Genomic DNA, 14,481 nt, shown 5'->3' on the forward strand with positions numbered 1-14,481 from the left:
AAATCCGAGTCACCGCTCGTAAAGTGTTCAGCAAATGATTAGCATGTGAACACACCACATGGCACATAAGTGGTTGCGCTGTAACACAGTGGGACTTTCTGCAGCAGTTTTAACACCTGCAGGCTGATGTTCCCACGTGCACTGAGCCACACACACCTGCCTTGTGCATTTGTTTACTCGCGGTGACTGGTGAACGTGGCATTTACTAGACCTATTCAGTACAAATTTAAAATTACAGTTAATACATATGGACAATTTTTCTGTGAAATTAAACTTTTCATACATACATACTTAATTACACAAACGTAAAAAGTAAAATCAGGTTAACAGTTAATTTGTCAATGTTTTTAACAGAGCCTACAGAAAATACTTTATTATATAACTAACTTGCAGCTTTAACGGACACCCCCTCGCCCAAATTAGTCTGTTACATCGAAGTTTTACTGTATTGAAGTCTGTGTTTTTATTATGTATTACTTCCCTTATATTTTGATTACATGTTAGAGAAGTTAGAGTAGCTATGACTTTCATATCAGGATAATAAAATGCATTAAAAATATAAACAGGGACACTGGGTGTGACAAGAAAGATAAACTATCCTGGTTGAATTATGGTTTTAGAGAAGGCAAGTATGTAGCATCATGAGTTGTAAGTTGAAGAGATGAGGAAACAGCACAAACATGCAGGTACTCTTATGCTGTACATTCTAGAATTATTATTTCTTTTCAAGTCAAATCCATTCATCTGCATGCCTACTGGCTGGCTTATGGCCAGCAGGAGTATCACCAGAAATAACAAGAGATAATTTCACTGAAGAAAAAAGTGAAGCTGAAGTTAGGCTCCTTTCCCTAGAATACTGATGCTCACATATTGGTATGCATGAGAATAAAAATAAAATTCCTGGCCCCTTTCTCTGGAGATTCTGATTCAGGTCTGGGGTGGGGCTCAGCCACCTGAATTAACGACAGGAATTGCTCTGCTATGACGCAGCATCTTTGTACATCGGTGTTTTTTCACCAATGTGCATCTAAATCTCCCAGGGACCTATTTAAAACGCAGACCCTGCCTGGCCAGGTGGCTCAGTTAGTTGAGCATCAGCCTGTCTATCAAAAGGTTGTGGTTTCACGCACCTAGGTTGCGGGTTCAATCCCAGGTCGGGGCACGTAAAGGAGGCAACCAATCAATGTTTCTCTCACTCCCTTCCTCTCGCTCTAAAATCAATTTAAAAAATACATATCCTTGGATGAGGATTAAAATAAATAAATAAAATGCAGACCCTGATTCCACAGGGCTGGGGCAGGGCCTGGTTTTCAGCATTTCTAACAGACTCACAAATGATGCAGATGCTGCTGGACCATCAACCACACTTAATTTGGGGACAAAAGATCCTGGAACATGTAAAGAAGGGAAGGTAGACACAGAACTTACATGCCTGTGTGCATGAACAGTGGACATGGACAACAAAGATGGGGACAGGGCGGGGAGGGAGGGGGAGGGGGGAATCAGTGGGGGGAAAAGGAGAAACATCTGTAACAAAAATTAATTACTTTTAAAAAATAAAAGTAGAAAATGTCTTGGTAAAAAAAAAAAAAGGATGGAAATATGAACAATTCCAAGAGCCTCCTTAAAGACAAATTGACACATGAGGCCCAAATTCCAGTCCATGCAGTGTAGCCTAAAGAATTGGAAGCCTAGTAAATTTTAGGTAGCTATAACCCCATACACCCATCTTAGTATCCTTAAATTAATCTGGTAAATGTTTATTGAGCCACTACTCTGTACAATAAAGCACCTTTGATTTGAGGACTTTTATTTCTGGCCTACTTCTGACATAAACTATTTGCAGTTACCAAAAACAGTAAGCTGATTGTACAAAAATGATCAATTTTATAGCTCAAAAACAGTTAAATGGTGGCTTCAGTTTGTGAACAGTGGATTTGTAGCCCTTGTCTTTGTCAGTAATTAGCTAGTAGGCCAACTATCTATTCAGGCAACTCCCTGTTAAAGATAATAAAACTTTATCATATGTGCATTAAAAAAAAAGAAGGGAAGGTAGAAAATACCTTCGGCATCCACGTTCCTTACTCTGTAAGAATGAGACGGGCGTTAGTATAATGAGCAGGGTATTTTTTCATTGACATGCCCCCCGTGGTGGAAAGCAGTGACCAACTTTGGGTATGTAGGGCAGTGGTGTGTGGGCTTCACCTCAAATCATGAGAGTTTTTAATTACACTGTACTGGGAAACTTGCTAACATTAAACCACCTATTCATCTGGATCTTGACTACAATGTCAACTTACACAAAAAGTCCTGATTTTCAAGCACTGTCATCACTGCAGAGGCTGTGGCACCTCCTTCGCATGGGAGAGAACCTTTCTATGCCCGTGTATCTGAAATCATCTAGATGTCCTAACAGCAGGGGGATAGAGCAGGGTAGTTCAGATCTGAGCAAAGGACTATGGAATTACTATACGTAGTTTGAGAATCTGTCTATACAATGTTTTATATGTATGTACTATTTTAAATATATATATAGATGTCATTAAGATAAATTTTTAACAATAAATTCAGATTAGTTATGGAATATTATATATTTTCTCATTTAATGGATAGTAAAAGACAATCACATATCATTTGTGGTTGTCATATTTTGACATTAAAAAGGGGTCCTTCTTACAGATGTAACTTGACACAGAGAAATTCAAATCCTTCAGCATTGCAGAAGATAAATGATACATATGTCATCACTAAATATATTATTTTTAGCCTGGCTGGTGTGGCTCAGTGAATTGAGCGTTGTCCCCTGGACTGAGAGGTCCCAGTTCTATTCCTGATCAGAGCACATGCCCAAGATGTGGGCTCGATTCCCAGTAGGGGGCGTGCAGGAGGCAGCTGATCAAGGTTTCTCTCTCACATAGATGTTTCTATCTTTCCCTTCCTCTCTCTCTAAAAAATCAATAAAAACATTAAAATATATATATATATCTTTAAAACAAAAATGATGCTCAAATTCTAAATGGCTAAATTTCTCATTTCATAAATCAAAAAAGAAAAAAAAATGCTGCTGCACAATATAATCTCAGATGTTTTAATAGAGAGATCTCATTCACTATTTACAGGATTCTCTGATGAAAGTGGGCCAATGGCTAGCCAGGTGACCCAAATGACACCAAAAACCACTAAAAGTTGACAGTCTTGGCTGGCTTCACTTCTTCCATTTCAGAAGCGAGCCAGCGGTAAGTGCGATGACGCCGCAGCACCTCGATGGCCTTCAGTTCCAGGGGTGTGGCCTGAATACCAAGGTCTTCCAAGCCAGGCAAGTGAGGCAATGTCATGTCGGTGATGTGGACCTTAAATAAACAAGAACCAGAGAGCACTGAGAACTGTCCGAGAACACCACCTGCCATCCTAGCAAGCACCCAACACTCAAGCTGGCCTGAGTCCCATGGCTGACACTTCACTGTTCTCAAAGGATCCGTGGCAGTGTTTGACTCCTGGGACTCTCCAAAAGTAGACCACAGGGAAAGGGCTTAAGGAAAAAAAGGGCAAGTTCACCAAATATCAGCTCAAAGGTCCCTAGCACTATCCATGAGCATACAACACAGGCTCTCAGTGAGCCATTCCACAGATTTAAACAGAAATAAATCTAGAGTCCAGTCCAGATGGCGGCGTAGGTAAACGCGGTATCGCGTCCTCCCACAACCTCCCACATTAAAGTTACAACTAAACTACAGAACAACCATCATTCAAAACCTCCTGAAATCAAGCTGAATGGAAGTCCTACAACTACAGAATTAAAGCAGCAGCCACATCCAGACTGGTAGGAGGGGCGGAGGCAGACGGGCTGGGCCCACACCCACGTGTGGCAGATAAAAATCAGGAGGACACCTCGGCTGGGAAGGTCCTCCCTGAGGACTGAGGGATCCCTGTCCCACACCAGGTGCCCCGTTCAGGGTTCCAGTGCCAGGAAGAGAAGTCCCCATCACTTCTGGTTGGAAAAACCAGCGGGAACTGAGGCTCAGGGAAGCGGAAGCGGAAGCGGAAGCGGCTGGAGCCCCAGGCAGCTCCTTAAAGGGCCCACACACAGACTTATCGGACTCTCTCCCTCTAAGCTTGGAGGGGAGGCAGCTCAAGGGGCGCCAGAGACATACAGGGAAGAACTGAGCTGTTTGGCACTGGAGCGAGGGCTGGAGAGGGGGCTTTCTCAGGGACAAACATGCTGTCAGAGGCCTTTGTTCCTTTGGTGAGCCCTTCCCTGGGGTGGCAGACAGTCGCCATATCTGGGACTCCCGAAACCTGGCTCACACTGGTAGCCCCGCCCTGGTGATTCCCTGAGGCCCCGCCCCACCCAACTTTCAGGCCCACCCAAGCTGTTGCCACTTGCTTAACCATAGGATTGGCCTGTCTTGGATTCTGCTTCAGGTTTTTCCTAAATTCTTTCAAACAAGCAGCATCTGGTCTCAGCTAGCCCTACACCGCTCATTAAGTAATACACAGAAACAAACACAGGGAGGCAGCCAAAATGAGGAGACAAAGAAACAGGTCCCAAATGAAAGAACAGAACAAAACCCCAAGAAAAGAACTAAGTGAAATGGAGATAAGCAACCTAACAGATGCTGAGTTCAAAATACTGCTTATAAGGATGCTCAATGAACTTAGTGAAAACCTCAGTGAATTTAGTGAGGGCCTCAAGAGCATAAAAAAGGACCAGTCAGAATTGATACATGCACAGTCAGAAATGAAGGAGGCATTAACTGAAATAAAGAATAATTTACACAGCTTCAATAGTAGAATACGTAAATCCAAGAAGCAAACCATCGATTTGGAATATAAGGAAGCAAAAAATGCCCAATCAGAACAGCAAAAAGAAAAAAGAATTCAAAAAAATGACGATAGTGTAAGGAGCTCTGGGACAACTTCAAGCGTGCCAACATTCGCATCTTGGGGGTGCCAGAAGGAGAAAAACGAGAATAAGAAATTGAAAACCTGTTTGAAACAATAATGGCAGAAAACTTTCCTAACTTGGTGAAGAAAACAGACATATAAGTCCAGGAAGCACAGAGAGTCCCAAGTAAGATGAACCCCAAGAGGCCCACACCAAGACACATCATCATCAAAATGCAAAAGGTTCAAGACAAAGAGAGAATCTTAAAAGCAGCAAGAGAAAGGCAGCTAGTTACCTACAAGGGAGTTCCCATAAGGCTGTCAGCTGATTTCTCAAAAGAAACTTTGCAGGCCAGAAGGGAGTGGCAAGAAATATTCAGTGAGGAAAAGCAAGAACCTACAACCAAGATTACTCTATCCTGCAAAGCTGTCATTTAGAATTGATGGCCATCTAGTTTCCCAGACAAGAACAAGTTAAAGGAGTTCATCACCACCAAACCGTTATTATATGAAATGATGAAGGGTCTTTTTGAAGAAAAAGATAAAATACATGAACAAACAAAATGGCAATGAATACATATCTATCAACAATGGAATCTACAAACAAAATGAACAGGCAGAACAGAAACATTCTTATAGATACAGAGAACATTTTGTTGGTTGCCAGATGGGAGGGGGGTTGGGGGAATAGGTGAAAAAGGTGAAGGGATTAAGAAGTACAAATTCATTGCTAGAATGACAAACCTCAAAGGGAAAGGGGTTGGGGGGTGGGAAGAAATAAACCAAAGAACTTATATGCATAACCAATGGACACAGACAACAGTGTGGGAAAAGGGGGAGGGGGGCGGGAGTGGGGCGGAAGGGGTTAATGGGGGAAAAATGAGGAATATCTGTTATACACTGTACATTCAACAATAAAGATTTTAAAAATTTTTTAAAAATAAAAAAATAAATAAATCTAAAGTGAGGGGCTCAAGTCATCAACATTGTCAGGGTTTAAGAATAAAATAGGACTTAAAGCCCATGTGTCTGTGCTCTAAGCACAGGCTTTCTGCCTCAGTTTTAACTGTTGAATTACAGAAATAGCTAACATTTGTCCTTGCTCATTAAAAGGTAATCCATTGACCTCTGTGCTCCAGCTATACTTCACCTGGTTGACAAATGCTCGGATGTAAAAATCCAAACCCGTTATGAGACTTCCAAAGATCCTTCCTCCTCCCACCGGACAGCCTGCAGTTCTCTTAGCAGTGCTGCAAAGCAGCGTCCAAACCACACCTGAACCCATTCGGCCTACTGCTCCAACACTTTCCATCACAAATGTAAGGGACACTACTGAAGACACAGTGAAGTGTTCTGATAATCAGTTCTCTTGCCCAGTCTTTCATGAACACAGAAGGGACACCTGAAATGGTCTTAGCTTTCCAGCCTGTCAGAGGGGAGGACAGCTGTCCCTTCACATCTGTTCCCTAAAGACTACTTTTTATCGTCTCTACATTGTAGCTTTTAGGTAACATTCACAGGACAACTCAGCTGTTTTTGTTGATAAAAGGTCACTAGGTCTTCAAAGGCCGAGATGGTACATTATCTTTATTTTACTTTGTGTCCTCCTTAGAAACACTGTTACAGGCAGTGCCCGAGTATCAGTGAGTCAGACTAGAATGGGAGGAAGAGCCCGAGCTTGGAGTTCAACACACTGCAGAGGGTCAAGAGAGGCGCCAGGAGACTGGTCAAGAGAGTAAGAAAGGAAGACTCTACCCAAGGAGACAATTATTTCCTTTACCCTTCTGTAAATTGAGAAACTTGAATACCATAAAAAACATTTTCATAATAAAAAGCTGAATAAAACGGTAGCCAGGGGGAGAAGTTGTGAGATCTGGAATATACTTTGAGGGTTGCCAGAACCACACTTGCTGATGGTCTAGAGCTGTGCTTTCCAATACCGTAGCCACCAGCCAAATTTAAGTTTAAATTAATTAAAACAAAATAAAATTTAAATGTTATTTCCAGAGTCACACAAGCCACACCAAGTATTCCATAGTGACATGTTGCTAGTAGTTACATCTCAGACCCTGTAGATTAGAAACCATTTCCATCACTGCAGAAGTTCTACTGGAGAGCGCTGGCTGAGATCTAGACGGGATGGGAAAGGGAGAAATCATGGGGGATCCCCACGTTTGTGACTTGAGCAGCAGAGCTAATAGTGAAATTGTTCACTGTGAAGAGAGAGGCAGGTCTGCACCCTATTTACGGACAGGTTCTATTTCAGATCACTGTAATGGTATCTAAATTGATGAGAGCCTGCAGCTGGGGTGGGATCAGTTCAGGGCTAGAGATGAAACTGCAGCTATGAATTACAGACGGCAGCTGGAGCATGGGACTAGGTGAGGGACATTTAGAGAATGAGCAAAGATGGCAAAAGGCTGAGGAGAGAGCGCTGGGGTCCCCTAGCATTTAAAGAGCAGGAAGAGAGTGAACCAGGAAGGCAGATGGATAAGCATGGCCCAGTGAGAGGAGGAGAAGCAAGAGAATGTGGAGCTGGCCAGAAAGGAGGTGGACATTCAGGGTTTCAAGGACAGAGCACCTCACGGATGGAGTGAGAGGATGTCAGAGAACTCACTATGGATTTGGCAGAATGGAGATCATGGGTGACCTTGAAAAGAGCAGTTTTAGGAGTGAAATGGGAATGGAAGCCTGACTGGAGTGGGTTAAAGAAAGAATGGGGTTAGAAACTGTCAACAGCAGGTACAGACAGCCCTTCTGAGAAGTCTTGATGCAATGGGACAGACAAACAGGGTAGGAAGGGAGGGTTTTGCCTTTAAAAAAAAGTGAAGCTCTTAAGGCACGTTGGTATGCTGATGGGAATGATCCAACAAGGAAAGACAAATTGACAACGTCAGAGAAAAAGTAACAGAAGAACCACACCCCAGAGCAAGCTGAGAGTGGATGAGTTTGAGTGGGCAAGTATAGGGGCTGACCTTACGAGGAGGAGGACAAACAGACAAGAGCATAAAAATAAGACCAGCAAGCAAGCAAACAAAAAACTCAATTCTAACTTATGAGTCTCTATTCACTGGTTTCTCTTCAGACTGTATAATTCCTTCCTTTTACTAACCTATCCGTCTCTGCAGCTCTCTGCCCAGCACCTGTCAAGGCAGCCATTCAACACACCCATACTCACCCGCTCTACTTTATCCCTTGTTGTCCAGGGCTCAAATGGACTGACTTCAAAGAGTCGTGCTACCAATCTAGACAAAGACATAAATACAGCATATGTGGTAAGTGTCTCGATGCCCAATATTCAGGCTAGGCTATGAGAATCACAGGAAGAGAGACTGATCTGGAAGCAGGAATTCACTGGATTTTTCTCTAAAGACAATAACCAACATCCCGACACCACTGTGAGGTTACCTTTTTCTTTCAAGTTAACCCAGCCTGACCGCTGTAACTGCTGATAATCCTTGTTCTCTACCAAAGAGACAACGAATCTTAAAAACTAAAATAAAACTACTACCAACAGCAAAACAAACAAAAAAGATCCGACATTCAAAAGTCTGGAAGTCAATCCAATTTAAGCCTCAGGCATTCAAATATGTTTCTGTTAAGAATGCAGAGCAGCCCTGGCCGGTTTGGCTCAGCGGTTAGAGCGTCAGCCTGCGGTCCTGAGAGACCCGGGTTCGGTTCCCGCTAAGGGCACGTACCTCGGTTGCAGTTTGTCCCCGGCCCTGGTCGGTTGTGCGGGTGGCAGCCACTCGATGTGTCCCTTTCACATCGATGTTTCTCTCTCTCTCTGTTCTTCTCTCTCCCTCCCACTCTACCTGAACAAAAGATGGAAAAATGTCCTCGGGTGAGGATAAAAAAAAAAAAAAGAATGCAGAGCAAGCTGAGTAGTGTGCAAATATTAACAGTGCCTACTATGTGTCAAGCATTATTCTAGGTGCCAGAGATACAGATGTGAACTAATAGCAACACTCCCCTTCTTTTTTTAAAAATTAATTATTTATTTATTTATTTTGGGGGGTATGTGCCCCTAGTGGGAACCGAACCTGGGACTCTCTGATCCGCAGGCCAATGCTCCAATCACTCAGCCAAACCGGCCAGGGCTTTTAATTTATTTTTAGAGTGGAAGGGAGAGGGAAGGAGGGAGGGAGGGAGAGAGAGAGAGAGAGAAAGAGAGAGAGAGAAACATCAATGCGAGAGTGAAACATAGATTGGCTGCCTCCTACATGCACCCCCACTGGGGATTGAACCTGCAACCCGGGCATGTGCCCAGATCAGGAATCAAACCAGTTACCCTTGGGCGCACAGGATGATGCCCAAACAACTGAGTCACACCTGCTAGGGCGATGCTCCCCTTCTTAAAACAGTCATTCTCTCTTCAAACACTCTCTTTCCAAAACTAATACAAAAATAATACTGCATGTAAACTGTAATTGAAAAATTAAAAAAAAAAAGACAAAAACAAAACACTACCTTTCCTTTGGTATCTAGGCTTCCGAACTCTCTGCATTTTTCACTTAAACACTCTATCACTCTTTTTTAGCCTCCTTGATAAATTTCTCTGACTCTCCTGGTCTTAAATGTAGGTATTTCTCATGCTTTGTCCCAGCCTCCCTCCCTCCCTCACACTACACACTCCTCCCTACCTACTTCAGAGTCACCATGGGTATTACATGAGGAGAAAGCAGAGACAGCCTGAAAACAGAACACTCTCAACAGTATTATCATCACACTGCATTCTAATTGACTGTCTTTCTGACACCTCTGTTAGAGGGCTTACTGTAATATCTCGAGTCCCTAGTGCATTGTCTATGATATAGTAGGCACTCATTAAAATTTGTTAAATAAATGAATGAACAAACAAATGAAGAATGAACTGCCATGTTGGTTTATAAATCAATCTCTGGCAAACCAGATATGAAAGTATCCCTGACCAAACCATTAGCATGTGACATGATTCTGAGATTCCAAACCTACAAAGGGAAGAAGTGAACCAAGAAGCAGGGAAATAAGATAAAGCAACCATAGGCCAAGTCTGAATCAACCTGGCTCCTTCCCCCAGCTGCGTGACCAGACTGGTTTAATAAGGAGGATTCCCTTTGCCACTTCTGGGTGAGTGATATGAAACAGAGAGAAACTTGATTTCCCCTTAATCCAACCTCCCTAGTAAGATACTTCTCCAATTAAAACTCAGAGATTTTTACTTGGAGAATTTGAATAACTGCAGATCTAACCTCTCAACATATTGTTTTTCTCATCCACACTAATCTACATTTCCCCTTTTTAGACACCTCTGGTTCTTTCCTAGACTAACATCAAGATATCAGGAAGACAATCTAGTTAGAGATGCCAAGACTTCACTGTAAGGAACATACATTCCCTATAACCCTTAGTGAGAGCATTACAAACAAATGTACCTACTTAGTTAGCTCTACCTCAGTAGACACAAAAAGAAGTGCTTTACTTACTGATAGGCAAAACGTGGCAAAGGGTACGGGAGGAAAGGTCTGTACGCCATAGCAAAGACATACTGCACCAGGTCAAAAAGAAGGTATCGATTGGGCCTATAAAAAAAAATTCAGTTATTCAAATTATTTGCACCTACAAATTCACTCTTTTAATTTAACAAAGTAACATTTTCCTTATGAAAAAGGAACACATATGCACTGTAGTAAATACAGATGAGCACAAAGGAAAATCATCATAATCCCACCAAAGACGATATTAATATATTTAATAGATATCCTTCTCATCCCCTTACATATACATTTTTGTTTTTATAAGTGTAAGATTACACAGTCCATCCTATTCTGTAATGTCTTTTTCATTTAACATTAAATCACAATCATCTTGCAATGGCATTAAATACCCTAGTGCATGTTCGTTCAATGCTTGTACATACTGCATTGCATGGAATTACAACTATTTTACCAACTCCCAGTTTGGGGATATTTAAGCTATTAAAATATTTTTTCTTTTATAAAATAATGCTTTTATAAACATTTTTATAGTAAATATCTGCACTTACCCATAATTATGTGTTTATAATACATTCTAGAAGTGGAACTGGCTCAAAATATACTTTGAGAGTTTAAGGCTTTTACTGAGAGTATTTCCAAACTGCCTTCCAAAAGTTCTATCAATTTACATAAAATGCTAGTAAGCCCCCTCACCAAAAATAAGCTTAGTCATAAAAAATAAGCAAAATTTTGCCAATCTGCAAGATAAAAAAGGTCCCTTAATGTTTTACTTAGAATTATTTTAATACTAAAGATTAAGTTTTTTCTTTATAATTTTGGCCATTTATTTTTTCTTTCGTTCTTGGAGTCCCTATCTATAAGAATAATTTGTGAAGAATTTTTTATAATTTAATACTATAGTTGGAAATATATTTTATTGTTTATATTTTACCTTTGAATGTTTAGGTGTTTTGTGACATATAAAAGTATAAACATTTCATTTAAAACTACTGATATCTTTGATTTTACGGTTTGCCCTTATATTTAGAAAATCCCACTCCAGCTACCACTGACATAACTTTCCACGTATTTTTACTAATGCTTTTAAATTTCTTTTTAATCCATAAAATAAATTCCTTCATCAACATATTTTGTATTATTATAAGGTAAAGATGTAACACCATTAATCTATCCTTCCTCCATATTTTGAAATGTCATCTTTATCACATAGTATATTCTTACATATATTTGAGACTTCCTGGACTTTATATTCTATTTCACTGATCTGAATAGTTGTATTTGTACTATAACCTAGCTTTAATAAGTATTATTGCTTATAACACAGTTAATATCTCTTCACCCACTTTCCTAACCCCTTTTGCAACTGAAAGCTGTGATAGCTGAGAGCTAAATACAAGTAACTTAGTGAGAACCTCCTCATTCTGACCTTTTCACCCAAAAACAAAACAAAGGGGAAAAAAGAAAGAAACTGTCAGTTAGGGGAAATACCAGACAAAGTCCTCAAACCTCTTCCTTCCAGTTCCAGAAGGATGTGTGGAAATCAATTCAGGGCATATAATATATGCTGTGCTAAAGAACAATCTGTAATCTTTATGACGACAAGCAATATTGGGATCATGGACAAACTAATTATATGTAATATACTTCCTCTTCAGCTGTTCTAAAGCACTTTGTGTTCCATTAACAGTGACTTGAAAACTGGTTTAAGTGCCCTTGCTCCCAGACAAAGGTACACTGACGCCTGTGTCCTTCCCAGCTTACATTTCATGGCCATTCCTTTACAAAATCTTGTCCTCAGCAAAACCTTGTTCCCCAGCCTCTTCTCCACTCTACCAGTGTAGCAAAGCCCGTACTGTGATTAACCCAAGTATCTGCCTTCTCTGTGCCTAAACTGCCAGCAAGACAGAGTTGCAGAGAACGTACAACTGGGCTAATGGGCTTCACCTTTGATTTTTGATCACTGCCTTCAAATGGAAGACTCAGTTCTGCCTTGCAATCCTACTATCGTCTCTGTTCTCCCGGGAGATATCCTCACTTGTCTTTTTATCATTTTTTTAAAGGTATCATTGAAGTACAAAAGTTTTTAATTTTAATCAAGCTTAATTTATCCATTTTTTCCTTTTATGGAGTATGTTTTTGTCATATCTAAAAAAAACCTTTGCCTAATTCAAAGTCTAGAAGATTTTTTCTTTATCTTCTAAAAGTTTTAACACTTTCATTTAGGTCTGTGATATATTTTGAGTTAATTGTCTCATGTATGGTGTAAAGTGAGGGTCAATGTTCATCTTTTTGCATGGGGCTATCCCAGTACCTTTGTTGAAAAGACTATCTTTTCCCCTGTGAAGTGTTATGGCACTTTCGTCAAAAATCAACTGTCCATAAAGGTTTATTTCTGGACTATCAAGTCTGTTTCACTAACCTATATGTCTATTTTTATGCCAGTACCACACTTGATAATTGCAGCTTTATAGTAAGTTTTGAAATTGGGAAGCTTCTGGCCAGTTTGGCTCAGCGGTTAGAGCATCACCCTGTGAAATTGGGAAGCTTAATAGCTACAACCTTATTCTCTGTCAAAATGGCTTCAGCTATTGTGGTTCTTTTGAATTTCCATACAAATTTAGAATCAATTTGTCGATATCTACAAAAAAGTCTGCTGGAATTTTTATAGGACAAAGTTGGAAATATAGATCAATTCTAAGTATTTTGATTTTTTGAGTAAATAAAATTATTTTCTTAATTTTATTTTAGAGTTTTCATATGCTAACATATGGAAATTGATTTTTACATGTTGATCTTATACCTTGTGATCTTGCTGAACTTATTAGTTTTCATAGTTGTGTGTATGTGTAGCGATAGATATTCGAATGAATGATAAACAGAATGGACCAACATCATATAATTAGTAACCATGAGAAAATGAGAAGCAAAATTTAGGTCTTATGCCTCCGCCCTAGCCTCAAAGTGTCAAGGAAATAAGCAAAGTTTTCCCATAGAGCTGAAGAGGCAAAAGAGAAGTACAAATGCACTTTTACAATTTCACAAGGAAAAGTGCCTGTCCTGCCATGTCTAGCATTACTTGATCCATCACTATGTCAAACAAGTAAGACTTATCAGAGCCTAGAGAGAGATTTAAGTAGCTGAGCAGAGCTAAAGGACACGGCGAACCCGTCCCAGAGCCATTCCCACAGAGTGGCAAGCCAGCAAAGTCTGTAAGGCCGTGTCTGTTCATCTATTCCTTGGAATCCTGGTCCAAGTACCTCTCGACTGAAGCCTGATGTCATTTGAGTCTTGTGTTTTATGGAACTTGTGCTAAACACATTTTTTGATGAGTGATTTTCCTGGGATATATAACTGATTGTATGCTAATGTGCCAGCTTGGGAACCCAGAGAGAAACACATCTTGCAGCCCTGGCCGGTTTGGCTCAGCGGTTAGAGCGTCGACCTGCGGTACTGAGAGACCCGGGTTCGGTTCCCGCTAAGGGCGCGTACCTCGGTTGCAGTTTGCCCCCGGCCCTGGTCAGTCGTGTGGGTGGCAGCCACTCGATGTGTTCCTTTCACATCGATGTTTCTCTCTCTCTCTCTCCCTCCCACTCTACCTGAACAAACAAATGGGAAAATGTCCTCGGGTGAGGATAAAAAAAAAAAAAAGAAAGAAACACATCTTGCAGCTGCTGGCTGCAAGATGGAAACACAATACAGTGTTTCTTGCATTAAAACAATTCTTTACTACATTAAATTTATAATACTAGTGAAACATAACAATGTATAAATTCATAATCCTGGAAATAAATACTATGTATCTGGTTTAGAGAGAAAAGTATCTTTTTTGTAGAAACAAGTCTTTCTTGGGAATTAGGCTGTCCCTTAATTGTTAACTCAGATCCCCACATTTCACAAAACATCAGGCATCACTAGTTTCCTTCACAGAATGATGGGGTTCTGAGCTGATTATTAGGTGAATCTGGTACTTTTGAACTTGGTAAATTAAGTCTTAGTTTTTTAGTTTTAGTTAATTCAGTAAAAAGGTTCTAAACCTCTTGTGACATAATTTAACAACTTCAGGCAAGTCACATAGTTTAACTGTGTCCCATTTTTCTGGAGAGCAAATTTCAACAAAGAG

At 40.5% G+C, this 14,481-nt stretch overlaps 1 protein-coding gene across 1 annotated transcript in view; it reads right to left on the minus strand.

Moving 5' to 3' along the window:
* Positions 1–3,016: 3,016 nt before the first annotated feature.
* NDUFA9 (NADH:ubiquinone oxidoreductase subunit A9) overlaps positions 3,017–14,481 on the minus strand; it is a 34,100-nt gene continuing 22,635 nt past the window's right edge. Inside the window, exons 9-11 of the mRNA XM_036251477.1 lie at positions 10,350–10,445; positions 8,063–8,129; positions 3,017–3,350 (exon numbers count right to left, since the gene is read on the minus strand). Of these exons, the coding sequence (XP_036107370.1) occupies positions 3,180–3,350; positions 8,063–8,129; positions 10,350–10,445 (334 nt within the window). The 3' untranslated portion in view covers positions 3,017–3,179. The remainder of the gene's footprint in view (positions 3,351–8,062; positions 8,130–10,349; positions 10,446–14,481) is intronic.

This window comes from Molossus molossus, unplaced genomic scaffold, assembly GCF_014108415.1.
Source record: "Molossus molossus isolate mMolMol1 unplaced genomic scaffold, mMolMol1.p scaffold_m16_p_10, whole genome shotgun sequence".
Lineage (NCBI taxonomy): Eukaryota > Metazoa > Chordata > Mammalia > Chiroptera > Molossidae > Molossus > Molossus molossus.